Source organism: Symphalangus syndactylus, chromosome 11 (assembly GCF_028878055.3).
Source record: "Symphalangus syndactylus isolate Jambi chromosome 11, NHGRI_mSymSyn1-v2.1_pri, whole genome shotgun sequence".
Lineage (NCBI taxonomy): Eukaryota > Metazoa > Chordata > Mammalia > Primates > Hylobatidae > Symphalangus > Symphalangus syndactylus.
Window position 1 is genome coordinate 118,951,844 of NC_072433.2, and position 26,383 is coordinate 118,978,226.

A 26,383-nucleotide genomic window follows, 5' to 3' on the forward strand; every position below is an offset into this window, starting at 1 on the left:
GACATTAGCAAAAATTCCAACAGAGGCTTGGGCAAAGGAGCTCTTCTCTGGATGGACCATAAGTTCTTGGAGTTTGTGGAACTTTAACAGAGGACGTAGAGTACAGATGTAAAGTATACTGATTGGTAATGTAGCTTGATACTATGTTTATCATAAGCAGTAACTGTGATTGATAATTACCAAATATACTCACATGAGGGGACTATATTATGTAAATATATAAAATAGTAATTATAAGCAACTTTGAGAAATGAAAAATCTTTTATTTTTTACAAAAATTTTCATAAATGCATTTTATATTTAATATGCATGCTATTATAACAAAGCAACTGAAAATGTAATTACAGTTAAGATACTTTTATGCATATTTAAAAAGTAATATTTTAATCCCCTCGGTTTTTAAAAATTGAAAGTAGAATAAGCAATTCTTCAAAAAATATCCATTTTCCCCCATGCAACTGTTGCAATGATTTAACAAGGAAAATTAGAATAATCAGTCAAATGAATGTTTAAAAGCCACTGTCACCTCATGAAACCCTTTCTATTTGGGACCAAGTTTAGAAATGCTCACATTTCAAATATTTATCTACTGCCTCTGTGTTACAACCATTAATGTGTTCTAACCGAAGAGTTTCTCATTTGGGGTATTGACCTTACTTGAATGCTAACCCACTTCTTATTGCAGTTAATTGTAAATTCACAGAAAGTATTTTCTAGCATACTTGAGAGGAAATTCAGACTACTAGGATCCTTTTTTCTTTTCATGTAAATGCTTCCTTAAAATTAAAACCGGCAAGGAAATACAACCAATTTATAGTTTACCAATTTTTTTATATGGTTATTCATTCTTTTTTTTCCTGAGATATTAAGCACATTGTAAGTAGCCTGTTTTCTTGCAAAAAATATATTTTCCCATTCTTTACATTCGTTTTAAAGTATTTTATATTTTAAATAACTATATCACATTTGTGCTTCATACATTTGGAAAATAAAGGATATTTCATTTTCTTTACTGCAGAAAAAGGAAAGGTTATTGGTTCTTTGATAGGTAATACAATCAAATTAAGTGCTGATTTCAAGTTGCTAAAACATTACCTGATTGTAAAATATTCCAATGGAAAGTTCTGTTTTTTCTCATACTTGTAGTTTTAACTACATTTAGAATGAAAGCATGACTTGTGTAAATGAAGGAGACATAAAATGTTTAATCCTTGGATTTCTGAATTTATGAGTTCCTAATACATGGGGCTAGGCCTACATACTACACCTGACCAGAGGCTCCTCTCCCATTTGCAAGGGAAGTCTCAATATTATATAAAGACATCTTCCACAGCAAAAGGAAAAACAGGTTTGGTATATATTTTATAATATACACAAAAGGATCTGTTTGCAAAATATGAGAATTACTAACACATTTGAATAACAGATAAAAAGGCCAAACATTTAAGAACATATTTACACTTAAGGAACTGATTATCTGTTATACTTCTAGGCTTAAATAGATCCAATGCCCAATGTGAACGTGACCATGGTAAGTACATGACCTTTTTCTATCTTTGTTAATGAGAAATACAAACTTTTTTCTCCTCCAGAATAAAGTTGGGAAACCTGAAGCAAGAAGGATTTTTCCACTGATACATAGGGTTTCATTTCTCATGTCTTACAAAATTAAGTGGCATTAAACAGAGAAATAGATAAATGTACATGCAAGATATTTAGGGTACACTATTTACTTTTCTCAGCACATCTGAACTAACCCATTTATTGGCCCAAGTGTGATGATTTCCACATAGACCTGGAAATCTAGAAATATAAGATCTTTTAAGTGGCAAAAAGAAGAAATCTTGTTTTTTTGTTGTTGTTGTTTTTTTTTTGAGACGGAGTCTCCCTCTATTGACCAGGCTGGAGTACAGTGGCACGATCTCCGCTCACTGCAAGCTCCGCCTCCTGGGTTCATGCCATTCTCCTGCCTCAGCCTCCCGAGTAGCTGGGACTATAGGCGCCTGCCACCACGCCCGGCTAATTTTTTGTATTTTTTTTAGTAGAGATGGGGTTTCACCATGTTAGCCAGGATGGTCTCGATCTCCTGACCTCGTGATCTACCCGCCTTGGCCTCCCAAAGTGTTGGGATTACAGGCGTGAGCCACCGCGCCCAGCCAAAAAGAAGAAATATTAAGTTGTCCATAATCTGTCATATCTAACTATTATAAAGTAAAAATAAAACAAAATAAGTTTTAAATTACTTGTTTATGTCACATTGTTCAAAATTCTTTTGGGCTTAAAGCCAACTATGAATTTCAGTTCAGTAGGAGGACAATGGGAAACAGCTTCTTTTTTTGTTGTTATTGAAATGTAAGCAACTTGCCCTTAAAATAGTATGAATATCCAGTTCAGGTAACAATTTTCACTTTTAATTAGACAAATATATATTAAATATAAAAATCTAATGCCGTACAGATGTGACTTTCAACATTTTAAGTATTAGTTTATTCAGAAACGCCTTTAAAAATCAGTGTGTATAGAAGAACTAGCTCATTTCTTAAATGTCAAATTTAGAAGTGCAACAGTGGGTCTTCAGACAAAATATGCCCAAGAAAGACTGGATAAAAACACTGGGTAAATACATCAAATGAAACTGTGTGTCACTTTTGACAAGACTGAAATATAAGTATATAATCACTGATGCATATTTATTCAATAGGCCCATGTGATTATGTGGTTTTTAACTAACAGCATTTATTTTTGCAAACTGCTTGGCATTCCTCCAAGGGAAAGGAGCTTCTAGACTACAAACACTGAGCACATACATTTTAAATTAACACACGAATTGCATATGGATTGTTCATATGCTTTTAGAGTCCTGTCTCTACAGAAGAAAAACACCTTCCTGGGGTCCATGCCTTTTTCAGAGGCACAATCTATAGCTTGGAATTTAATTGCTGTCCATGGTACCTGGACTTTAATTATAAGAAATTGTTGACACCCCAATACAGGGTGTGTCTAAATACATAATGCAAGAAAGGAGGTTTTAGTGGTTAAACTTCAGCACATTTAAAGATTTTAGGAATGGAATTATGCCATTAGGTGGTATTTCTTTGTCTATGGACTTAAGTTTTTTTGGGGCATTTTAAAGAGGTTTATCAAAGTTATATTGTTGAAAAACTATTTTCCCTGGAAATAATATCCCCTCCTTCCCACCTTCTGCCTTGACATTCTTACTGGAAAAAAAGTGAAATTGTTCAGAATTACAACCATATAGGGTTTCCAGGCATAGCATGGGCACATTGGGAATGGAAGACTAGAAGACCCCAGCAAGGAATGTAGGTACATTAATTGCTGCCTACTGTTAGAAATAACTCTGAGTTTCTTCTCCCAAGTCTTCCTCAAGGATCCATTCATTGTAGAGTCAACAGATGTCTTTTAGAATTCATTATGATAAGAAGTCCATGAACATACATACACTATCCTTGAATAGTTTTACTTATATTTTTTCTAGGTAGTTCCTGAATACTTTAATGAGCTTAATAAATGAGAAAATGTATTGAAAGGTCTTTGTAAGTTACTATATAAATATGACATGTGTTTTAATAATATCTGAATTTGGCTGGGAACAATGGCTCATGCCTGTAATCCTAGCACTTAGGGAGGCCAAGGCGGGAGGATCCCTTGAGCTCAGGAGTTTGAGACAGCCTGAGCAAAATCTCTAAAAAAAAAATTTTCTATTAGCCAGATGTGGTGGTGTGTGCCTGTAGTCTCAGCTACTTGGGAGGTGAGACAGGAGGATCGCTTGAGCCCCAGAGATGGAGACTGCAATGAGCCATGATTGAGCCACTGCACTCCAGTCTAGGTGACAGAGCAGACCCTGTCTCAAAACAAAAAGAAAAAAAAGAATTTCTGAATTTTCATTTTTCATGAATGAAAGTAAAAATCAGAGAGAAAACTTTCACATATGACAATATGGATTGTCATGTTTAAAGACTCTGAAGTTACGTAGACTATGAGTTATCATGTTTTGTTTTAGCATGATTCTGTACACCTAGCTTTAATTTTTGAAGTCTGATTTAATTGTGATTTTGACAATCAGTTATTGAATGAGGTAGTCCACATTGCTTAGATATTTGCTGCATCTGGTTACTATTTCACAAATAATTAAGTACAATATATCACTTATGTTTTTCCTTTATGTTTAATAGTTCTGTGAACATTGACAATATATTACTTTTAGTGGTACACAGTTCTTGAGAAAATGTCTTGATTTTTACATTGCCATTTGCGATATTTTTAGCAGCCCACCACAACATAATTTTAATAATAAAAATAAAGTGTACTCATTGATGATAGAGAAAATATTGTTAAAGACCTCTTGGGACAGGAAAAGGCTCAGTCATAAAATCAGATGCTTATTCATTTCCAGCTGTGTCATTCTGACTCATTACTTTCAAGAATAACTATAATATTGCTACACAGTCCATTATACTGAGAAGAACTTTCCTTGAACTTCACATGGAGATTGAGTAAAGCTCTTCTATTTGTTTTTTGAAGTACTCTCTCAGCTCAGGTCTCTTAGCTTTTAGTGTTGGTGTCAGCAAGCCATTTTGAACCGAGAACATGTCAGAATGGATGTGAATGGCTTTAACCTAAAAACCAAATGCAGAATACATCTTTAATAGGAATAGAGCACAGTATTTATAGTATACATGGGAAAAAGCAAACAGGCACATGAGAGTAGATATATTGACATACAGACATTATGCTAAGTCAAAATTATGTTGAGAACATTTCAGCCTATTTTACGTATCTAAAAGCCAACTTTTTTCCTTCCTATTCATTCATTTAGCCAGCCAACAGAAATGAATTAGTTGCTTACTCTATGCCAGGCACTGAGGATACAAAGAGGAATCATGAATGCCTCTGCCCTTAGGGAGCGCACATTCACATCCAGTAGTGGAGACAGAGAAACACTGGGCAATTATCAGCATGGTATGCATAAGATAAAGGGCACCCATCTCAGGCATAGGAGGGGAGAGGGAGAGACAGTCAGGGAAGACTTCCCAAATCAGATGGATGTTAAATAATGGGTTATAGTTAACCAGCAAATGGGGAAAAGTGGGTGGAGAAGGGCATTATAGGCAGAGGCAACACCAAAACAAAGCCATGGGAGTGAGAAATGGCAGAGTGTGAAAAGGGAACTCTAAGTGGTTTCTTGTTGCATAAAATAAGAGGCAAAGAGTGTGAGGGATGAAGCTAAAGTGGTAGATGAGCCAGTTTATGGAGGAGCTCAAATTTTATTCCAAATACAATAGTAAGATACTGAAGGTTTTTGGTTAGGGCAATGGCATGGCTGAATACACATTTTGGAAAAATCTCTCCAAGAGAAATGGGAAGATTGTTTTTGAGGGGATTTCTAGGGTATCCAATTTAAATAGCTGGAAATCTTGCCTAAAGATGGGCATCATCTTTATGGTATCATCTATGGCTAAAGATAGGTATCATCTTAAATAGCTGGAAATTTTGGCTAAAGATGTGTATCATCAAGTGTTTCAAAATCAGATATGGTTATTGTAAAAAGGGTTTTGTTTGAAAACTCTCTCAGTGTGCTTGATATTCAAAGAAGCACAGATTCAGTAAGGAATAGGGCTGCTGTTCTTTGTACCCTGTAGAATATACTTTTTTCCTAATTTGTTGTTACAAAACATAAACCATCCTAGGAGACCCAATATTTATTGGAAACAGGTCCCAAGGGAGACGTTTTTAAACCACAGTGCACTGAGAACTAGGTGATCTGCAGAGGCCACTGCTGGGGATGGTGTAGAAGTGGGGTTTAGATAGGTAAGGGTAGAAAGGAGATGGAGAAGGGTGGGAAGATGAGGTGAGGTGCTTAGGAGGAAAAGTGTGTGTGTGTAGAAGCTCTGGCTGAAGCCGTAAACCAACCTGAGTAGCACTACTCTTATGTTTTGTGCATGCTCAATTTTTATATGTCATCTAAGTTCTAATTAAATAAGTTTGGAAACCACCATTTGATGACAAAATTAATTAAAGAAAACATTAACACAATCAAAATCAAATTTAATCTCAGTTACAGGGATTTAATGCAGTAGTAACTAACCTTTACTGTCAAAATGAAAAACTGAAAAATTGACAGTACTAATATCCTTAACTTTTCAAAAAATTTTCTCTTTCTGTAGAAGCACTATCAAATGAAGGCTTCTGGTAAGTGCAAACCACCTATCCACCTTCTTTTGTTATTAAAATTAATACTATGCTTTTAAAAAGGAGATACAAGTGCCAAGATATAATTTCTCAGTGTTGTAGCCTGGGTTTTGGCTTGTCTGCATTCTTAACAGCATGTGGAGAACATTGTGTAATTGGGACAAGAGTCTATGTTCAGTATGGGAACTTGGGGTGAATATCTTTGAAAAGCCAGCAGTGATAAGCAGAAACTACTAAAAAATACAGTACCAGAAATATAGATTTCATAAGGAGAGGTATATCATGTCATTTATATGGTTAAGTAGAAATGTAAAAGAAAACATTATGATCTTAGGAAGAAAGAATGGCATCAACAGGTAGATTTGGAATATCTGCCAAGCCAGCTACCTCCCCAAACCTAAATGGCTGAGTGGGACATCTGCAGCTCCATGCGGCTGTCTACAAAATAGTTCTGCCTGAGAAGAGACTATATCATTAAATACAGCCTTGCAGAAGCCCAAGCAATATGGCAGCCTGCTCTGGGCTCACCTTTCAGTCCCTTAGTGAGCAGGTCAAAGCTGCATGCCAGTCCCTAGTCTGGTCTGACCTACGGACCTTGGACTATTTAAATCCTTCTATGAAAATACCTATACAACCTGCTTGAGTGACTAAAAAATATAGGCAGTGAGTGGAAAAAAATGAGTCAGCCAGTTGTTTAACTGACACTGACTTTAACTATGGGCCACAAACCTATAGTTTTTTTCAGAAGTGAATCAATGATAAAAGCATGTTCATTTTTTATAATAATTATTTTCTCATAAAGCCAAACTATCCAATTGTGAACTCGTAAAAAAAAGGTATGAGAGTCCTTATTCTCTCTTTATGCCAAACACTTCATGAAACTGGAATTTCCATTTTTTAACTAGCAAAGCTTTTGTTGGGAAAAGAAAAAGGGAGATGCCTAATATTAGCTTCCCTTTCTGAAACCATACTCTTCTCACTGAAAAGAGGTGCTACAGGATTTTAAAAAATAATTCAGAAATACTGTGACATTTAAATATGGCATTGGAATAAAATTCCTCAAAATTGTTCATTTATGCCAACTCATAAAAGCACAAACTTTTCATAATTTTAGAGACATAGTATTTTAAGTTTTTCAATGGTCTTAATGAAATCCTTTAACACAATATTGCTTGTAGAGAATAAACACAGAGTGAATAATTTAGAACAGGAAAGACAAAGTAAAAAAAAACCAATTACATGAGTTAAGGAAATGCTCATTTTCTTATTTAAAGGCAAATTGGTTAGGTAAGTGTTCATTTCAATGACAGGAAATACAATAAAATATTTTTAGTAAGTGCTTAATTAGTCAGAAATTGAAAATATCAAGTGTCAAAGTTTACATTGTATTGCCTATGCAAATTAATAAGGCATATAAATGTCAAACAAATGGTTAAATCATGGCTAAGTATGCTCAAATACTTCCCAGCCACCTATCTACTCATTAAAATATATCTTCCAAAGATCTCCATAAATTAATAATGGCTGGCCTAGTTCTAGGAATTGTCTGTTCTTGGAAATTAAATTACATCAATTGTTTTTCTAATCCAAAGTTTAATTCGGATCAACCAAGTCCAGTAAGTCTGAACGCCTAAAGCTTTTGTTGAATGACTTAAACTTTGGATATTGAACTTGAATTCATTATTTGTGTGTGTATGTGTGTGTTTAATTAGAGTTATGCCTTAATTGGCCATTATTTTTGAGGAAGAGGGAAAAGGACAAGCTGACAATGGATTATGGATTAACTGAAATAATTTATGTTGAGCTTTGGATCACAACTGAGAGCACACCCTCCTCAGGCATGATGAGGCCTGGTTTTTGCTTTCCTGTGGTCAGCTGAGGGCACACACTGGCTATGGTAGGGAGGATGTCATAGACCAACAAAGAGGAGAATGAGAACAGAGAAAATCAAAAGGCAACAGCCTTGGCAATAAAACTAAAGGCCTCTGAGATCCCACACGACTTCCCTGTATTTGAGGTTACCATGGTGAGGGCAGATTATTAGAGCAGAAACTCTGCGAAAGGCATGTGGAAAGTCAAGAACTCATCTCCTCTCAGTGAAAGCTCTAACCAGAGCAATGGTTAACACTGGAAACTTAACTAAAGGTACCTTTTAAGCATAATCTTAAGAGTTGGTATTTTTTTCCATGAAGAGGAATCTGGGTGTCATGATACTCTGTGTGCCCTGGGACAGGTCCCGCATCCAAACACCAGCAGGGGGCATGCGGGCCTTGTGAATGCACCGGGATGTCCGCGGGAACTGCACTTAGGCTGCAGTCAGCCCTTCAAATCCACATAGGCCCAGACCAACCAGGCCTACATGATCACAGAGGATCCCATCACACAACTCCCCACTGAGGAAGGGCAATGAAGTCAGTTCTTATGCCAACATTGACCTTTTTCTTTTAGAAAGATAAATGTAACTTGCCTGAATGCCTCAGATTCTATACTTTTAAAAAATATTTATTTACCCAGGCCTAAATTGCCCTAAAACATACCGACAGTTGAGGGTAAAGCAGTGTTTCTCAAAATGGATTAATATAAAGATCTATTTTTAAAGAAAAACAGTATTTTTAGACTCTGAATCTATGCTTAGATTTCCATAGTTTGAAACTAAAAAATTAAAATTTTAATCCATGAAAATGCTTTTTTAAATTGCAAATTAAAGCACTATAAGAGTTTTATATTTTAAGCTGGTTTTAAATGTTTTTAGGTTATTAAGTGAACACACAAAATTTAAAGATTCTTGTCAAACTTGAAGACCCCGTCACTAAATTTGGGGAAACAAACTTGTATGAAAAACAATTATTTTAATGAAATGTTTATCTTATGAAAAACAATTACTTTAAATAGAAGGAAATTTTAAAAATCAGTATATTAATATTTTTCCATTTGAAGCATTTTTCTCTTTGAATTTTTGACAAAAGAGGATGTATAAATGGTATATGTAAGTCAGACTAAGTATGCTTATGAGCTCAATTACAATAAGAACCCAACCTTGCAGAAAAAAAAAAAAAGTCTTGGAAGACTGCTGTGTCCTGTCCCAAAGCATTGTTTCCTCCTCTTTACAGAGGGCATGCTGGGCTGACAGATCACTGGCCCGAGGAGACCAATCTTTCCAATGGCCTCCTAACAAGTAAGCTTGTCTGCTGAAGCCAAGAAGACGGTCCCCATAAAAATAAAAATAAGATAGGACTGTCATCTGTGGTAATGCAGGAAGCTTGGAAGACAGATCATGTACACATGATTTACTAGTGACAGCTAGGGTATTATTTCAGCCTTATTAAAGTTTGTAATTATAAGGACGAGTGCAATCTCTTTTGACATGTGACCTATTTTGGTTCAGGAGGCAGCTTGGAACAGGCCTTCAGGGGTCCATTGGTACACAGCCTGCTGGCGGGCCACACCACGAAAAGTCAGGAATCTAGGTCAGGGTCACCATGGGTTAATTTAATTTTCATCACTGCCTAAAGGGCTGTAATGAGTATGGGGAAGGTAACAGTTACCTGCTCAAAAGAATGGAGTCCACTTTCTTTTCCTAACCTCACCATATCTTCCAAAATGGCTTTCTTCAGATCCTGAATCAAACCATATGAGAAAAATTACAAGACAAGAACACATTTCAAAATGGAGGTAGAGGAAACAACACTTTTGAGTAAAGTGCAACTGATGATTGTGCCAACATGTGCTAACCCACAGCCTGCAACTGAGGCTGATACTCCCTGGCAGCACTCCAATTACCACCTCTCATCAGGCAAGTAAGTACCTGAAATGGCCAAAGGAGTGACCATGAATGGGCTAAGGGACCACTCAATTTTTTTTTTTTTAAAGCAGCCTTTTGGTCAGCCTGGTGAGTCTTGCTAACCCTAGATGAGCCCAGGGCCCAGGGTCCAGTAGGAGAGGGAGAGTCTATGGCTACTACTAAGAAATGGACCGTGTGACTCAAGGGGCTACACTAAGTCAGAGCACGGCGACCTCCTCCACAGAGTTCTAGATGTGCCATTAGAAGGTTTCAGGAAGGTGTGAATAGCTAATGCTCTAAGTAGGAAGAATTGTGCTCCTTTTTCTATTCCATGACTAGCTGTCTACACCCAGTAGACACAAAAACCACCTTACATCTGAGGGAGCATGGCAGGTGAGTCAGAAAGCCTATGCTAGCATCTGACTCTGCTGCTAACCAGCTGTGTGACCTTGGGCAAGTTCCCACCCTCCCTGGACTCTCCTCTAAGTCACAAAGCAACAGGGCTGGATAAGCTTTCTGTGATGTCTCTTGGCTTAAAATCCAAACGTTTGTCAATCTTTCTAAGAAGAAATATGAGTTTCTTCAGTAACAAAAAGACAAATCGCTGGTTTAGAAACCCCGCTATGTATAAAGTAACGTTAGAAATTCCGTATGAGCTCAAATTTCACTGGTCTACAGCTTTTCTGTCTTCTCATTACGTGGTATCATAAAACATTCAGTAATCTTTCAGGAGACAGCCCCAAGATACCAACCTTATTTGTGCAGAGATCTGCATATGTTCCTTCAATTCCTCTCTTCTGGGCCCAGGAGGGCATAACTTCAGGGTCAGGCACAACAATGCCTACCAAAAAGGCCTGTAGTGCTCACCAAAGGAGAACACAGTCACAACAAATGCATTTAAAGTGGTTATTTGTGGTCCAGCATTAATATTCTCAGACTCCACCTTTTTCAAAAACTAAGTATACGTTTATAAAACATTTGTTGATCTCATGAAACATTTCTGCCAATATATCATACCATTCATTTTCTGATATATTCCCCTAGTTTTACATGAAAAAATAAGGACATTAAGAATCAGTAAAGTTAGACTGATATGCACCTTTGATTCTCATGCCAATCTCAAATCAGCACATCTTTAGGAGGCTGAGCAAACAACTCTCTGATCCAAATTCTATGAACCAAAATGTTTCCCAGGATTACCAAACCACGTTGAAATGGTTTCATTAATACAATCTTCATTCATGAAAGACTCCTTCATTTTGTTTATTTTTTCTTTTGAGACAAGGTTTCACTCTGTTGCCTAGGCAGGAGTTCAGTGGTATGATCATGGCTCACTGCAGCCTCGACCTCCTGAGCTCAAGTGATCCTCCCATCTCAACCTCCCGAGTAGCTGGGACTACAGGTGCACGCCACCACATGTAGCTAATTTTTGTATTTTTTGTAGAGATAGGGTTTTACCACGTTACCCAGGCTGGTCTTGAACTTCTGGGCTCAAGCAATCCTCCTGCCTCAGTCTCCCAAAGTGTTGGGATTACAGGCGTGAACCACCATGCCAGGCTATTTTGATTTTTAAAGCATTTCTTTGAAAACAATTCATAATATTTATAGAAATGCAATGATAGTACAGAACATATTTGATATCGGGCAAGGCATGGCGGCTCACGCCTGTAATCCCAGCACTTTGGGAGGCTGAGGCAGGCACGTCACTTGAGGTCAGGAGTTCAAGACCAGCCTGGCCAACATGGTGAAACCCTGTCTCTACTAAAAAAACAAAACAAAACAAAAAAAATTAGCCAGGCAGGGTGGTGGGCGCCTGTAGTCCCAGCTACTCAGGAGTCTGAGGCAAGGGAATCACTTGAACCCTGGGGGTAGAGGCTGCAGTGAGCCGAGATTGTGCCACTGCACTCCAGCCTGGGTGACAGAGCGAATATATTTGATATCTTAGATATCATAGAATATACTCACGATCTTTCTGACTTTAAATCCAAATAATATTGAAAGGAAAATAAGTATAAAACTCCTCCAAATAATTGAATCCTAGTAACCTATATTAGTATTAGTACCATTAGTACATTTTTTTTGCAGCACTCATTAATTTGTAAACTTCATTTGCATATTAAAAAAATCAAAATAGGCCAGGTGTGATGGCTCATGCCTCTAATCCCAGCACTCTGGGAGTCTGAGGCAGGAGGAGAATCACTCGAGCTCAGGAGTTCCAGACTAGCCTGGTCAACATAGTAAGACCTTCTCTCTACTAAAAATTAAAAAAAAAAAAAAATAGCTGGGCATGGTGGTATGCACCTGTAGTCCCAGCTATTGGGGATGGGGAGGGAGGGGGAAGGGGATGAGGTGGGAAGATGGCTAGAACCCAGGAGGGAGGTTGAGGCTGCAGTGAGCCATGATTGTGCCACTATACTCCAGCCTGGGTGAAAGAGCGAGACCCTGTCTCAATAATAATAATAGTACTAATAATTTTTTAAATAAAAATAAAAACAGTAGAAACCCTGAATCTTGCTCTAGTATTTTATCTCAAAAATCCTTGGAAGTAAGTAGAGCATAAGTGAAAACGAATGGGAATGTTCATTAGTACTACTTCAGACAATTTACTTGACCTAATTACATTTTAACAAACTATAAGTAAGATTTCTCCTTTTAAAAGGAGTTTTCTCTCATGTTTTAAAATGCAGAGGAGAATCTTGGTGTCTGATTGGAGGTTAATGTTTAATCTGGGTTTTTCAGCATGCACAGGATATGTGGGAGGGCTGAAGCCTAGGGGCCTCACCTTTAAGCTGTCCCCATGGACATAGATTTGCGCCACAGGTTGGCTCCGGATGTAGATGTTCTCAATCTTCTCGGGTGCAACATATTCTCCCTGAGCAAGTTTAAATATGTGCTTTTTCCGATCAATAACTTTAAGAGTTCCTGCCTGTAGAGTTGGACAAACAGCTTTATAAGAACATGGCACTCTCAAGCCTGAAGCCTTTGCTCCTCAGTGCCCTAACTCCCTGCCCTACCCCACCCAGCAGACCCCACCCCAATTTGTTTTCCATCTGTTGTGTCTACTCTTAGGGAGCTGCAGGGCTCCTGGAGAGAACCACTGTGCACCGCAGGTTGATGGCATCCAAGCTCTGCTGGGCCGTGAGCATCCACTGTCCTTTCCCCTCAGCAGTTAGCCCCCTACACAGTCCTCCCACCACTGCCACCCTCATGCCTAGCAGCAGGTATCCTCACCTCCTCCTTCTCGGAGGCCCACCGCCCTTCCATCAGGGCACCCCTCTTGCACACACCCTTGCTCCAGCTGCCTTTTTTCTCACCAGCATCTTTGCTTAAGCATCACTCCCTTAGACTACACTCAGGTCTCCTGCCCAGCTACTGTCTCCACCCCTAAAGAGCAGCCTCTGGATCCCCTGGCATATAGCACAGACCTGACAGAGCCCATGTGACTCCTACCTGACATGCCAGATGTCACTAGGAGCCCAGGCCCCTGTAGGACTTCTGCAGCAGGCAGGTCACCTCCTTGGACAGGGAGTGATGGTGCCACTGGCCTCCAGGAGCCATCCTCACCTCCCTGACTCTCCTCGACCTTTTTGAGCTTCCAAGGGGATTAGGTAGGCCTCTTTCCCCTCACCTCCACTGACAATGCACCTTGGAGTAACCACCCCGTTTTCTCTTCATTGGTCACTCCCAAGTCAGTTCAAGCTTCCGGCTCTTCACTGAGCTCCAGATCCAGAACCCAAATACCCTTGGAATGCTTCAAAAACTAGGCTGTTTGTCTCAGAGGATGTAACATGCTCCTATATGAAATTCATGACCAAGCTTCTCAAGCCTGCCCCAGCCTCCAAACCTCAAACCTGGAGATGACTTTGTTGTTTGCCTCTCCTGGGATCTCCAGCGGTCAGACTCACCTGTCCTTGCTCACAAATCCATCTCATATCCACCACCTCCTCCCAGCAAAACCACTTTCTGACTGGACTTCTGCACACACTCTGTCTCTACTCCATCTGCTTGATCTGCCAGTGCCAGAGCAATCTCTCCAAAAGAGAAAAATAAGCAGACTCTGTTTTGCTCAAAACCCAGGCTAGACATCAGGTACTTTCCCTACTCCAGCTTATTTGATCCTCATGGTCCATTAGCTGGGTGTTGCCACCTCTGTTTCACAGATGAGGAAAATGAGGATCAGAAAGCTTAGTTAACTCCTCCAAAGCCACACAGCTAGGAGTTGGGGAACCAGGATTTGAATCCCGATCCTTCTGGACCAGAAGACTATGTTTACTCCTTGATCTACTTAACATGATTTCAGAATAACATTTTTAAAAGCACAAATGTCTTTATAGATGATTTCTACCTAAGTTTCAAGAATGAATCATTCAAAGCTTGAACATACTCTTCCAAAAAACGGGGAAAAAACCCATTTACCAACTCATTCAATAAGCTGACAACAAAACCATAATAGGGTTGTATATAAAAGGAAAATTACAGATCAATCTCATTTGTGAATATAAATGGAAAGGTCACACACAATTTTTAGGAAAAATATTATTTAAAAAGTCACATCATGGTTAAGCAGAATTATGTCAAGAATGCATGATTTGCTTTACATGAGAAATACAGAAAAGTAAGTATCTCAAAAGCTGCAATCAGTTTTAATTAAATTTCAAAAATCATTTAAAAATAATAATTTAAAAAATGGACTCTCACAGACTACCTGCCTGCAACTTTAGGCTCTGTGCTCAAGCACAACACTAAGTGCTTTAGATGAATTCATTTATTTGCTTGATATTACCCCCTAAATGGTGGATGGTTTCATTCAAGTTACAGGGCATCAGCAGCAGATCCAGGGATTTGTGAGACTTCAAGCTTTTACAATATTGAGGGCCCTCTTTAAGAAAATCTAGGTAAAATGAAGTGCAGGGCCTTGGAAGGGGCTGATGCAAGTGAGGGGGCTTGAAGCCTAAGCTTCCTGAGCCGACAGGACAATCTACCTTCTGCAGATGTTCAGGGCCTGCTGACCTCTCTAGCCTCTCTCTTCCACACCTATGGGTCTGCAGTTGGAATTAGTTGCTTCGCATGTCTGGTGCCTCTACTCAGCATATATTACTATCATGCCCTGATTGTCCTTCCCACTCCCTCCTCTTGAAACATGACTCATATCCTAAGACTTGGATGCAGTAGGTGCCTGTCCTCCTCTGCCTCTCCCAAGGTGAGTGTGCCCCCAGTGTGCCCCCAGCTCATGCCCATCACATTGGGTTGGGAACTGTCTAATCATGCATATCTTCCCTAAGCAGAGTCCCTGGGCCAGGGCACTCACTGGAGATACATCTTTGTCTGGGGCAGGCATGAAGGTTTCTCAAAGGGAAGTACACAGGCCCAAGCAGGGGCAGATCCATTTACCAGCCCACTCGGCCCCCCCTTGGGCTCAACATCATTCACGTGCCTCATTAACTCAACACCTCAAAATGTCCACCCAAACCTTAGCACTTCCCAAAGACACAGCAGAGGCTCCTGGGGTGGGCTGCTCCAGGCAAGAGTTCTCAGTGTCAGTGACAGCCGTTTTCTGGTCAAAGCATTCATCTAAGCATCTCCTATGTGCCTGGTACTGTGCTAAGTGCTTTGCAGGCATAATCTCATTTGTTCCTCACAAAAATAACTTTATTTTTCTTTCTTTTATTAAAAACATTTTTTAAGGATAAAATCCAGGCTGGGTGCAGTGGCTCATGCCTGTAATCCCAGCACTTTGGGAGGCCGAGATGGGCAGATCACTTGAGGTGAGGGGTTTGAGATCAGCCTGGCCAACGTGTTGAAACCCTGTTTCTACTAAAAATACAAAAAAGTTAGCCAGATGTGATGGTGGGCACCTGTAGTCCCAGCTACTGGGGAGGCTGACACAGGCGAATCGCTTGAACCTGGGAGGTGGAGGTTGCAGTGAGCCAAGATCTCATCACTGCACTACAGTCTGGGTGACAGAATGAGACTCCATTTCATAAATAAACAATAAAGGATAAAGTCCAGATCTTGCACAATACAACAATAACTTCAGAGGTAAGCAACGTTATGATCCCTATTTTAAAAATGAGAGAATGAGGCAAAGTGATTTTGGCTAAAAGCTGGGGGCCATGGCCAAGGAATGCTATGAAGGCTTGTTCTCCTGTTCTGTAAGTGAGTCAAGGTGAAGCCACAGAGGGGGATGAGGCTCTGCTCAAGGTTACGTGAGCAACTGCTGGCAAAGCCACAGGAACTAAGGCATTCTCCCGCCTGTCTCCAAGCTTTCCCCTTCACTCAGTGCCACCTTTTGGCTGGGGGCCAGCATTGGAGGGCTTGCAGGCCTTGCCCTTCTCAGACGTCCTAGAGACATGTACCTCCTGTTCCTCCTGCTTCACATCAGATTCCACACACTGTCAGATGTCTTTCTGGGAACCATTAAGGATAGGAATTCAGTCTCCAAGACCTCAGCCACACCCACCTGCACAGGTCCCTCATCACCTTCATGAGATGGAGTGAGAAGAGGAAGACGCTCTGGGGCTCAGAGAAGGAAGAGCCTCCCCCCAGACCCCAGAGGTGCTCCTGAATGAGTCATTGTCAGGGGGGATTTGGAGAAGACTCCTGCCTCAGTGACCCGGACCACACACCCTCCCACCGCCAAAATGTTTGGAGCTCTGTGGTTCCAAACGTACACACCGGCAGCCATTTTCCGATGTCTCCAGTGTGAAGCCAGCCATCGCTGTCCAGGGCCTCCTTCGTCCTGTCTGGATCTTTCAAGTAGCCTTTGAACACATTTGGTCCTCTCACACATATCTATGGGACAAAAACCATGGCTTCTCTCAGCCACAGCATGAGGAATGAGGAGATGGGAGGCTGTCACCAGGCATACGGAGATAAGGTGCACTATCCATCACGAAAGCCACTGTGGATATGGCAGGGATGGAAACAGAGGACGAGGAACAGCCAGCAGCCATCTGAACTTTCTCCTGTCTTCTGTCAAGCAACATCCTCCCCATCTTTCTCCCCTGCCCCAACCTTCTAGGCCTTTGTCACCTCTTCTCCCTCAGGAGCCCTCTGGCCTTGGCCACATGCTGCTCTGTGACACCTGATGGGGATTCATCATAGATATTGATGGCTGGCTGATTCTACCAGGAATGCTTCAGCCCCCTGCCCCATTAACAGGCAATCATTCCCACTCACTCCCATGGAATGAACAAGTACAGGCCAGCTCTATCTACTCCATCTGGCCTATTTGTAAAGGGTCATGTTTCTGCTGGGACAGATCACACAGCAGCAGGCCATGACACAGTTAGGGGAAAAAATGAATTTTCACAAAATTTGGGGCTGGGCATGATGGCTAGCACCTGTAATCCCAGTGCTTTGGGAAGCCGAGGCAGGAAGGATTGCTTGAGGCCAGGAGTTTAAGATCAGCCTGGGCAACACAGCAAGACCCAATCTCTAAAAAAAAAAATTAAAAGTTATCTTGGCATGGTGACACATGCCTGTGGTCCTAGCTACTTGAGAGGCTGAAGCAGGACAGTTGCTTGAGCCCAGGAGTTCGAGGCTATGGTCTCGAGTTCAGTGGACTATGATCACGCCACTGCACTCCAGCCTGGGTGGCAGAGCACGGCCTTGTCTCTATTAAAAATTTAATTAATCAAGGGCCAGGCGTGGTGGCTCACGCCTGTAATCTCAGCACTTTGGGAGGCCGAGGTGGGCGGATCATGAAGTCAGGAGATCGAGACCATCCTGTCTAACACGGTGAAACCCCGTCTCTACCAAAAATACAAAAAAAATTAGCCAGGCGTGGTGGCGGGCGCCTGTAGTCCCAGCTACTTGGGAGGCTGCGGCAGGAGAATGGTGTGAACCTGGGAGGCGGAGGTTGCAGTGAGCAGAGATCACACTACTGCACTCAAGCCTGGGCAACAAAGCGAGACTCCGTCTCAAATAATAATAATAATAATAATAATAATAATAAATTAATTAATTTAAAAGTCTGGGAATTCCAAATCTTGATTTAGACCAGCTCAGTCCCAGCACTGGCTCTTGGTTGCCTCATAAACAGGAGAGGAGATGCTCAGTTGAGCTGAGTCAAATTAATCAGTAGTTTAAAATGACTTTATACACAAGGCAAAAGGAATATCATTCCATCCCTACTGTTCTTGTTTGTTTTTACTCACTACATGTAGCAGCCACAGGCATGAATGGCTAAATCCTTGTTTACCTCTCCCTCTCCTTTGCAGGCCCAGTAGTTCAGTTCCTCAACATCAACGAGCTTGATATGATTGCAGGGAAGTGGCGCCCCTACGTGCCCTGGAACACCGGAGCAAGATGGCATTTGTTAGTGTTCAGATCCGTTTTAGCACTGAAGATGTTCCAAGCCCCTTAAAATCTCTGAGTGGCCAAAGTGGGGAATTATGCATGGAAAGTAACACACCTTTAAAGAGGCATTTGTTACTGGCAAGTGTTGGTAATAAAACAAAGTTCTGGAGAAAGCAAAGGCCAACCTCTGCCTGGGCATTTGTTTTACATCTGATTCTTAATGAGCAGGACAGGCACACCTGGCCCAGCACCAATGTGCACAGGGTCCTGGGTAGGGTAGGGTAGGGGGCATCAACCACAGGGTCAAGACTTTTGACAATGGTGCCCACATTAAATCATTTTCCCCATTGTCAGATCACACATCTTGGTTTGGGGATCATAAAATATAGCAATCATTGCTTTTCCTCTAGCCATCAGACTGTTGATTAATGTGCTGGAAATCTAGAAATCGTAAGCTGTGGATTCTGATTCAGTGGGTTTGGAACAGGGCCTGAGATTCGACATTTCTTACAGGTACCAAGGCGATGCTGCTGCTGGTCCCACACCACACGTTGAATAACAAAGGAATGGAAAGCTGGGACGAAGAAACTTGCCCTATGAAAATAAGACTCAAAATTCTCTTGGTCAAATTTACCACAAAATTACATCTAAGTCATTTTTCTAGTGATCGTGGTTGTTAGATAATTAATTCACTGGCAAGTTGGAGGGGTTTTAAGCAGATGCTAGCCAAGGTCCTGAAAGAAAATTGAGCCACGTATATGAAAAATGAGGCTTACCACCTTGGTTTCTCTTTTAAAAGAGAGGCTGTCAAATCTTTGACAAAACTATTCAAAGATATCTATCCTTACACGCAAAAAACCTTTTCAAGTTTTATGCTAAGAGTGAACTGAAAAAGGGAAAAACCTCAGCAGTGTTTACATAGGAAAATATAAAGGATGACTTGAGAGGGAAGAGATACATGTCCAAAAGGAAGGGATACATGAGGGTAGATACTGGAAGAATCTGCTCTACATCTGGTGGGTAATCCATGGGCTGCCTACTACAGACCTGTTTCCCCTTTTGCTGAAAACCACTCAGCAAAAGAATCCTTCCGGATGCTGACTTCCTCTCCAAGCCTGGGGCCACTCTTTGTACTTAAGTTTGCTCAACTACAAACTGGAAAATTTTAGGATGATGTGCATGTGAAAGAAATATGCTGTTTAATGCAATATTATTTTCAGAGTACCTTGAGATAGTCAGCAGAAACAGGATAGGTGGATTTTAAACTGAAATCATATTTGGCCAAGCTAAGTATGGAAGCATTTTTTCCTTAGTCCTGTCTTTTAAAATTATAGTTGAATAAAGCCTATTTTGTAAATAAATTATTTAATCACTTTGCTGCTGGCAGATCTTCCACAGGAACCACCTTTGGAGATCATTTTTTTTTTTGTCACAGGTTTTAGTATTTTCCTATTTCTTTCATAAATAAATAGAAGTTATGCACAAAAGAAGTAATAGATCACAAGATACAACTCCAGATGGAAAAATGTTTATAATATCAGTATATTGCATTTTTATAGATTCTAGATACTACATGGCCTTGCTTACAGTATTTTAGAATGAAGGAAGCAGGCTATGAATTGGACATGACGTGTAAAGGACAGGCAGGTTCATAGTGGCCAGAGTACTGTTTCTTAAAGGGCCATTTTAGAGGCTCTTTGAGAACTACGTTCTCCTGTGATATCAATGTCTCAAAGGCAGCGGCAACCTCAAAAAGGAACAGCTCTCATCCACACCCTCATTCTGAGGAGACTCACCCTTCAGGGCCAAGGGAAAGCAGGGCTGTAGTGGGTAACCCATGGATTACTCACCAAATTTAGACCAGATTCTTCCAGTACGCTAAGGATGAATAAAAAAGGGAAAAACCTCAACAGTGTTTACAGATTCACAATGCCACAATCCAGACATAACCACCATTAATGTTTTTCTTCTATCTCTTTTGCTTTTTTCCTAAGTACCCATGCAAATTTACTTTCCATGAGGGAGTTTGAGAGCTGGCTGCTTTTACTCCGCAGTGCCTTGTGAGCCAGTCCCATATCTCTAGCTCGTCCTACCTGAGGTCCAGTCGCCAGGCGTGGTGAAGGTACATCCAGCTGTGCACTCAGTTTGGCCATAACCTTCATAAACCTTCAAACAAAACACAGAAGCCACACTGTGGGCACAAACCCTCCAAGAGCTGACTGGCCACCCCTTTCAGACAGCTAACCTCCCACTGAGTGTGTCTGACTGCTTCATGATCAGGGCGATGGAGGGAGGGAGGTGCTCTGGAGGTAGATAACTCCAGGTGAAACGGAACATAGACGACAAGCACGGCCACATTCAGTTACAAAAAGTGCTATTTTTTTTTTTTTTTTTTTTTTTTTTTTGAGATGGAGTCTCACTCTGTCGCCCAGGCTGGAGTGCAATGGCGCGATCTTGGCTCACCACAAGCTCCACCTCCTGGGTTCACACCATTCTCCTGCCTCAGCCTCCCGAGTAGGTGGGACTACAGGCACGTGCCACCATGTCCGGCTAGTTTTTTGTATTTTTAGTAGAGACGGGGTTTCATTGTGTTAGCCAGGATGGTCTCGATCTCCTTAACCTCATGATCCACCCGCCTAAGCCTCCCAAAGTGCTGGGATTACAGGCGTGAGAAGTGCTATTTTTATCACAGACACTTAGTAGATAAGGTTATATAGTTTAGGGTAAAGATTTCTGACCTATTTTCAACCACTGGATCTACTTTTCATCCGGATAATAATGAATTAAAAATAAACATTTTAAAATCTACTCTGTGTTTTATTTTGGCTCCATAAGCTATTCCCCTCCACAGGCCCACCTGTTTGCATGAATACACCATGTGGGAGGGTCTGCCTTTAGAAGTGGTCAGGCCATGCTGATGTGGAATAGGAGCACAGTGAATAAAGATCAAGGCTTCTAAAGCAGAAAAATGTAAGCATGCACAATTATGAAAAAGATGGGTCTACTTTACTTCAAATCTGTCAGCCACAACCACGTTATGATACCCTACATATGCAGAAACTTAATAAATATGAGTTGAATGGAAAATGAAGAAATAAACTTTAGAGATGATAAAACATAATAGATCAAATAACACATAAATGGGCTTTCTTCCTTGTTCTCCTTTTCTGGGTTGCAAGATATTTTGCAGGCTGAAGCAGGTAGAGATGCAGTATAGGTGTGGTACAGATTCTCCAGCACATTGATGATCTATCTATGGTTTGTCTGATCCCTTTGCCCTTTGTGAAAAACTTCCAAAGGTCCAGATAAAAGAATTTCCCAGAGTGGATAAACCTGGGCTTTCCAGAATGTGGCAATGCCATCCTGGTTTTCACTGGCTCTGAGTTTTTTCCTCCTCAGAGGAGGGAGCTTTTGTCTCACAAAAATCTTTTCCCCTGGTTCTTTCTCTGAGCAGTAGAGGGTATAGTAGTTTTCCTGCCCTAACGAACTTCCTGCTGTTCCCAAGGGAGGACACACAATGACAATACCTGGCACCCTAGAGCTGCCCGGAGAAATCCCAGAACTGTTGGTGATGCTGGGGCTGCTCCAGTAACAATCATCCGCACACACCCACCAAGACTGGCCTGTGGGAAGAAAGAAGAGCTGCTGAATTTTGTGATGTCTGAGATGGTGTCCAGCCCATCTGGATTTCATCCAAGGTCAACATCCAACAATTAGGTCCTACTTGGATGCTAGGGCTGGGATCAGAAAGAAGGCCTGAGGTTGTACAACACACGAGCTGAGGAAATTCCTTCCCCTTCCTAATGATAAACACAATCAGCTCTGCAACTCAATCCACCATATGACCAATTCTTTTATGCCTTTTGAGATAAGTACCATTAGTCTGGGTGGCATTCTATAATATTAGTTCTTCTCCTTTCCTTAAAATACACAGCTGTTCCCTCACTCTCCCATCATTGACAAGAATCCAAAACAATTACTTAGGACAATTTCTTCCAATTTCCATTTTAATGGCATTGCCTTTTTTCATGTATAAATTAATACCATGCTTTATTTACTATGTACTGCTGGGGACAAAGAATACTTGAAACACTTTGTTTATGTAAGTTGAGCCAAGATATTTTAAATATTAATTTTCATAACTAAAAATAGAGTAGCAAGAAAAAAATGAATAATGCTACTAATTAACCACAGATTCCTTGGATAATGCAGAGCTTGAAAACTTTTGAGGAGGCACAGAAATAAGTAATTCAAGATTGGCCTGGTGTGGGAGATATTAAAGGGACAGAACACAGGAAGGAAAAAGAAGATTTTGAATCATTTGGCTAGAACCATGCTGCTGGAGAGCCACCATGGCCAGGATTATAGGGAGGGGCAAGAGAACCTTCAGGGCCCAGGAGCTTCTCAGTGGAGCACTGACCTGACTACCCAAGGGCAAAGCCACACTGTTGCCTGCGGAGATCAAGGGACCTACTATCCATAGTAGGTTTTCTTCTTGCTCATCTCAAATGTAACGTATCTCCAAAAATCAAAAATGTCTAAGTTTAAAATTTCAATCGTAGCTTAAGCTTTGATTTCATGAGCAAATGAGTTATTATTTCACATGATTACAGGGCACTGGGATGAACTTCTCCAGTTCTCCTGCAAGGTCACCCGTTGGATACTTAGGTGTCACTCTATAATCACTTGTTCATTTTCTTACCTGAATCTTATTAAAGAAGAGTTCATCCCAGATACTATCATTCCTGATGATTCCACTCCGGACCTCGGCTTGCTTACGCTTTGCTGCAAACTCCAGGAGCCAGCGCTTTAATGGTGTGTTTGCCTGGCTGAAGATCTGAGGAACACAAGTTGGAAGCAGCTGTCAGAGCCTGAATGTCTCACTTCTAGACATATCCCCCAGGAATAAGGCCCAGACTGGCCAGCAGAGAAGCCATGTTCCATTTTACCCCTGTAGGAGGTCACTGAATGTGTGACATTGAGTTGAAGGTTAACACTGCCAGGGTCCAGGCATGCTGTGAAGATGGAAGTTCCTGAAAAAAAATCTCTTCCACAGGGGTTTTTGGAGAATAGGAAGAAAACAGGAGAAGGAAGAATGAGAAAGAGTCAGGAACTACAAGACAGGAGGCAAGTTCCAGGACTTGGCGGTGGAAGCATTGAAAGCCTGCCTGGGGCTCCAGACCCTGTCCAAACAAGCAAATATGCAGCCCCTGAGCCTGGCTGAAGACTCCCTGCAGAACTCACCTTGTCGTACATCCGGTTCAGCAGTCGTGGGACCACAGGGAAGATGGTGGGGCACAGAGACTTCATGTCATCTGAGAGGAGGCGGATGTCTCCCTGGAAGAAGCCAACGCGCCCTCCGTGGCAATAGACGACAGACTGGAAAGACAGGAAAGGAAGGGAGGATTCCCTTAGGGTGGTCACTGCTGGCTATAGTCCAAAGCTGTCCAAACTGCTGCCCTACATGGAGGGCACCCATGACCCACTGACCCAGCTCTGGTTGCTGCCATGAGACACTGAAAAATGCCATCTGAGGTGATCCCCATCCCCTCACCTTCCAACTAAGTCCCACTCAGGCACAAGGAGATGAAGCAGAAGATGGAGTGGAATCCTGAGCCTCTGGGAGATGCCAAAGCAGCCATTCTCACTGGCGTGTGCCCCCTCACCTACTCCCAAACCCTGGACATGGGCCTCCCTGGGGACTCAGGTCTTTGAGATGTACTACAGCCTACTAATGGGTCTGTTCCAGGTCTTAGAGTTGTTGGATTTCCCCAGGGAATTCTGGGAAGGTGAAGGTGTGTAGGCCCCATGAGTACTGGAGATGCTGCTGAAATTGGCTGTGGGTGCTGTTTAGTGGGAGGCCAAGGGGGAGCCCCTGGCTGGTTCCTAATGGGACTAGGAGTACACCAGGGGCCTTATATATGCTCCTTTCTTTAATGCTCATAGCAACCCTGTAAGGGAAGTGGCATTTCTACAGGTGAGGAACACAAAGCTCAGAGAGGTTACATGACTTGCCCAGGGTCACAAAACTAATTTACAGTAATTGCTGGCATTGAATCCAGGTCTGGAAAGCTGGAAAGCATGCTCTCCAGATGCCAGGGCCTTACCTGCACTATTACATAAGACCTCCCCCAAGGCAAAATGGGAAAGGCCTAGAAGACACAGTTTTTTCATACACTGGTCGCTTGAGTGACACATATATGGAGAATTCCTTGTCTCCATAATCACATATGGATTCCTCCTCCCACTCTCTCTGTACTTCCACAAGGCCTGTCTCAGGGCCAGCCTCAGGCCAGTCCCCATCTGCAGCCTGAGGAGCCATGCCAGTTTCATTCCCCAACTTTACTCTTTTGTTTTGTCTTTTAGGAGTTTGTGAATTGTAAAAGTTATGGAATATAAGTGTTTTGGCCATAAATGGAGCTGTACTGCACAGTTTGAATGGTAAAGCCCTTCTGCAAAGCTGCAATGCTCCCCGAGAAGATGCTATCAGCTGGGGTCTCTCTCAGCTGAGTGTGTCCACGGGTAAGACAGGGCAGGCCTGGGGGCTTCCCTGAACAATGCTCCCAGGAGGGACAAGTGGGGAGGCTAAAGTCCTCTGAGCCCTCTGACCCCTATGGTACCTTCTGAGGACAGGGCAGTTTGGTCCTACTTCATGCCACCTGTGACAAGTGACACCCGCTAGGGTTATGGGTTCTAGGCACAGAGTGTGCCTCCCTGATGCCAGGGCCTTACCTGCACCATTCGCTCAAACATGTGTGCTAAAGGCAAATAGGAAATGTGCACATCCGCACAAGTGGGAGCCCACTGACTCTGTAAGAAAAAAGAAGGAGCCCAGGCAAGGCCCGGTCAGTCAGGTGGGCGTCTTACCTGGATTACTCTCTCAAACATGTGAGCCAGAGGCAGGAAGGAGATGAGCACATCGTCCTGTCTCGGAAAGATCACTTTCTGCAGGCGACGGGCATGGGAGACAGAAAGGAAAGAAACACTGACAGGAAGACGACAAGAGAATCATAAAACAATAAAGAGAAAATGATCCTGGAGGGCAAACAGGAAGAGGGGGAGGGGAATGGGAGTGGTGAGGACAGAGAGAGAGGTGAGATGAAAGAGAGAAGAAATGAGAGAGAAGGAGAGAGAGAGGGAGGGGGAAGGTGCAGAGAGAAGAGACAGAGAGACAGGGCAGCATAGGAAGCGGAGTGTTAGGTCGCAGCGTCAGTGGGTCTAGGTTATCTGCAGAAGCAAAGAGCCAAATGAAGCACACAGAAACCAGCAGAGTGGGCTCCGCAGGGAAGTCTCCTGTCTGAGGGCCTGCCCCTCACTTGCAGTCAGTCAGCACTAGCCGGGCTCTCTCCCCTTCCTCCCCACACCTGCAGGACCTGCCCCACAGCCCGTTTCTCCAGGATCCCTGGGCTACCTGGGCAGGGATTCAGAAGGTCTTGGCTAGTCAGCACTTTCTAGTCCTTCCAGAGAAAGGGGCCCAGAGACTCCTAAGTCTAGGCAACTGTGGCTGGGGTACGAGCCCCAGCCAGAGGAGGAGACAAGGCCAAATCCCAAACACTGGCTGAGCCTGGCCTCACAAGCCATCCCTGGAACCAGGGCCTTAAAGGGAACGCTGACAGGGAGCCCTGCTGTGCCCCGCCAGCAAAGGGAGGGCCCAGGACACATCTCACAGATGGGACTGACCATAGGGACAGGGGCTACTCCAGCCAGGGCAGCCCTGCACAAGGCCTGGGATCCAGATGGGCTGTGCCTCCAGGTGCTCTCCTCTGCTGGACTTCCCTGTTCTCCACCCCTTTGCAGAGGCCTTCACTCTCCTGTGCTGGCTTTTGGGCCAGCTTGGGCAAACCTTGGCTCCTGACCTGGGTTCAGCCACCAACTCTCTCTCACAGTTTTCTACTAAAATAAACTGTCTCTCACAGTTTTCTACTAAGCGTTTGGGGCACACACTCTATAATGCCATCTACCATGAATGTGGAGGGTGACTCTCTCCACAGTGGAGAAAAAGCCAAACTTTTTTGAAAAGATACACTCCTTTATGCTGAAGGAAACTGCAGGACATACTCACCACTTGTGGGAAAAGTCCTCCTTTGTTAG

At 42.2% G+C, this 26,383-nt stretch overlaps 1 protein-coding gene across 12 annotated transcripts in view; it reads right to left on the reverse strand.

Moving 5' to 3' along the window:
* Nucleotides 1–242: 242 nt before the first annotated feature.
* The window catches only part of ACSL6 (acyl-CoA synthetase long chain family member 6), a 115,189-nt gene continuing 89,048 nt past the window's right edge, over nt 243–26,383 (reverse strand). For 5 of the 12 annotated variants that reach the window (XM_063612992.1, XM_063612994.1, XM_055299361.2 and 2 more), the window contains 11 exons: nt 25,025–25,102; nt 23,537–23,671; nt 22,995–23,129; nt 21,820–21,915; nt 20,386–20,458; nt 18,195–18,283; nt 16,667–16,783; nt 12,774–12,917; nt 10,744–10,845; nt 9,756–9,827; nt 243–4,637 (listed from right to left, as the gene is read on the reverse strand). In XM_063612992.1, coding sequence (XP_063469062.1) covers nt 4,500–4,637; nt 9,756–9,827; nt 10,744–10,845; nt 12,774–12,917; nt 16,667–16,783; nt 18,195–18,283; nt 20,386–20,458; nt 21,820–21,915; nt 22,995–23,129; nt 23,537–23,671; nt 25,025–25,102 — 1,179 coding nt within the window. In that variant the 3' untranslated portion in view covers nt 243–4,499. Of the gene's footprint in view, nt 4,638–9,755; nt 9,828–10,743; nt 10,846–12,773; nt 12,918–16,666; nt 16,784–18,194; nt 18,284–20,385; nt 20,459–21,819; nt 21,916–22,994; nt 23,130–23,536; nt 23,672–25,024; nt 25,103–25,159; nt 25,238–26,383 lie in introns of all 12 variants that reach the window. The other 7 variants (XM_063612998.1, XM_063612996.1, XM_063612995.1 and 4 more) reach the window with 3 other exon arrangements.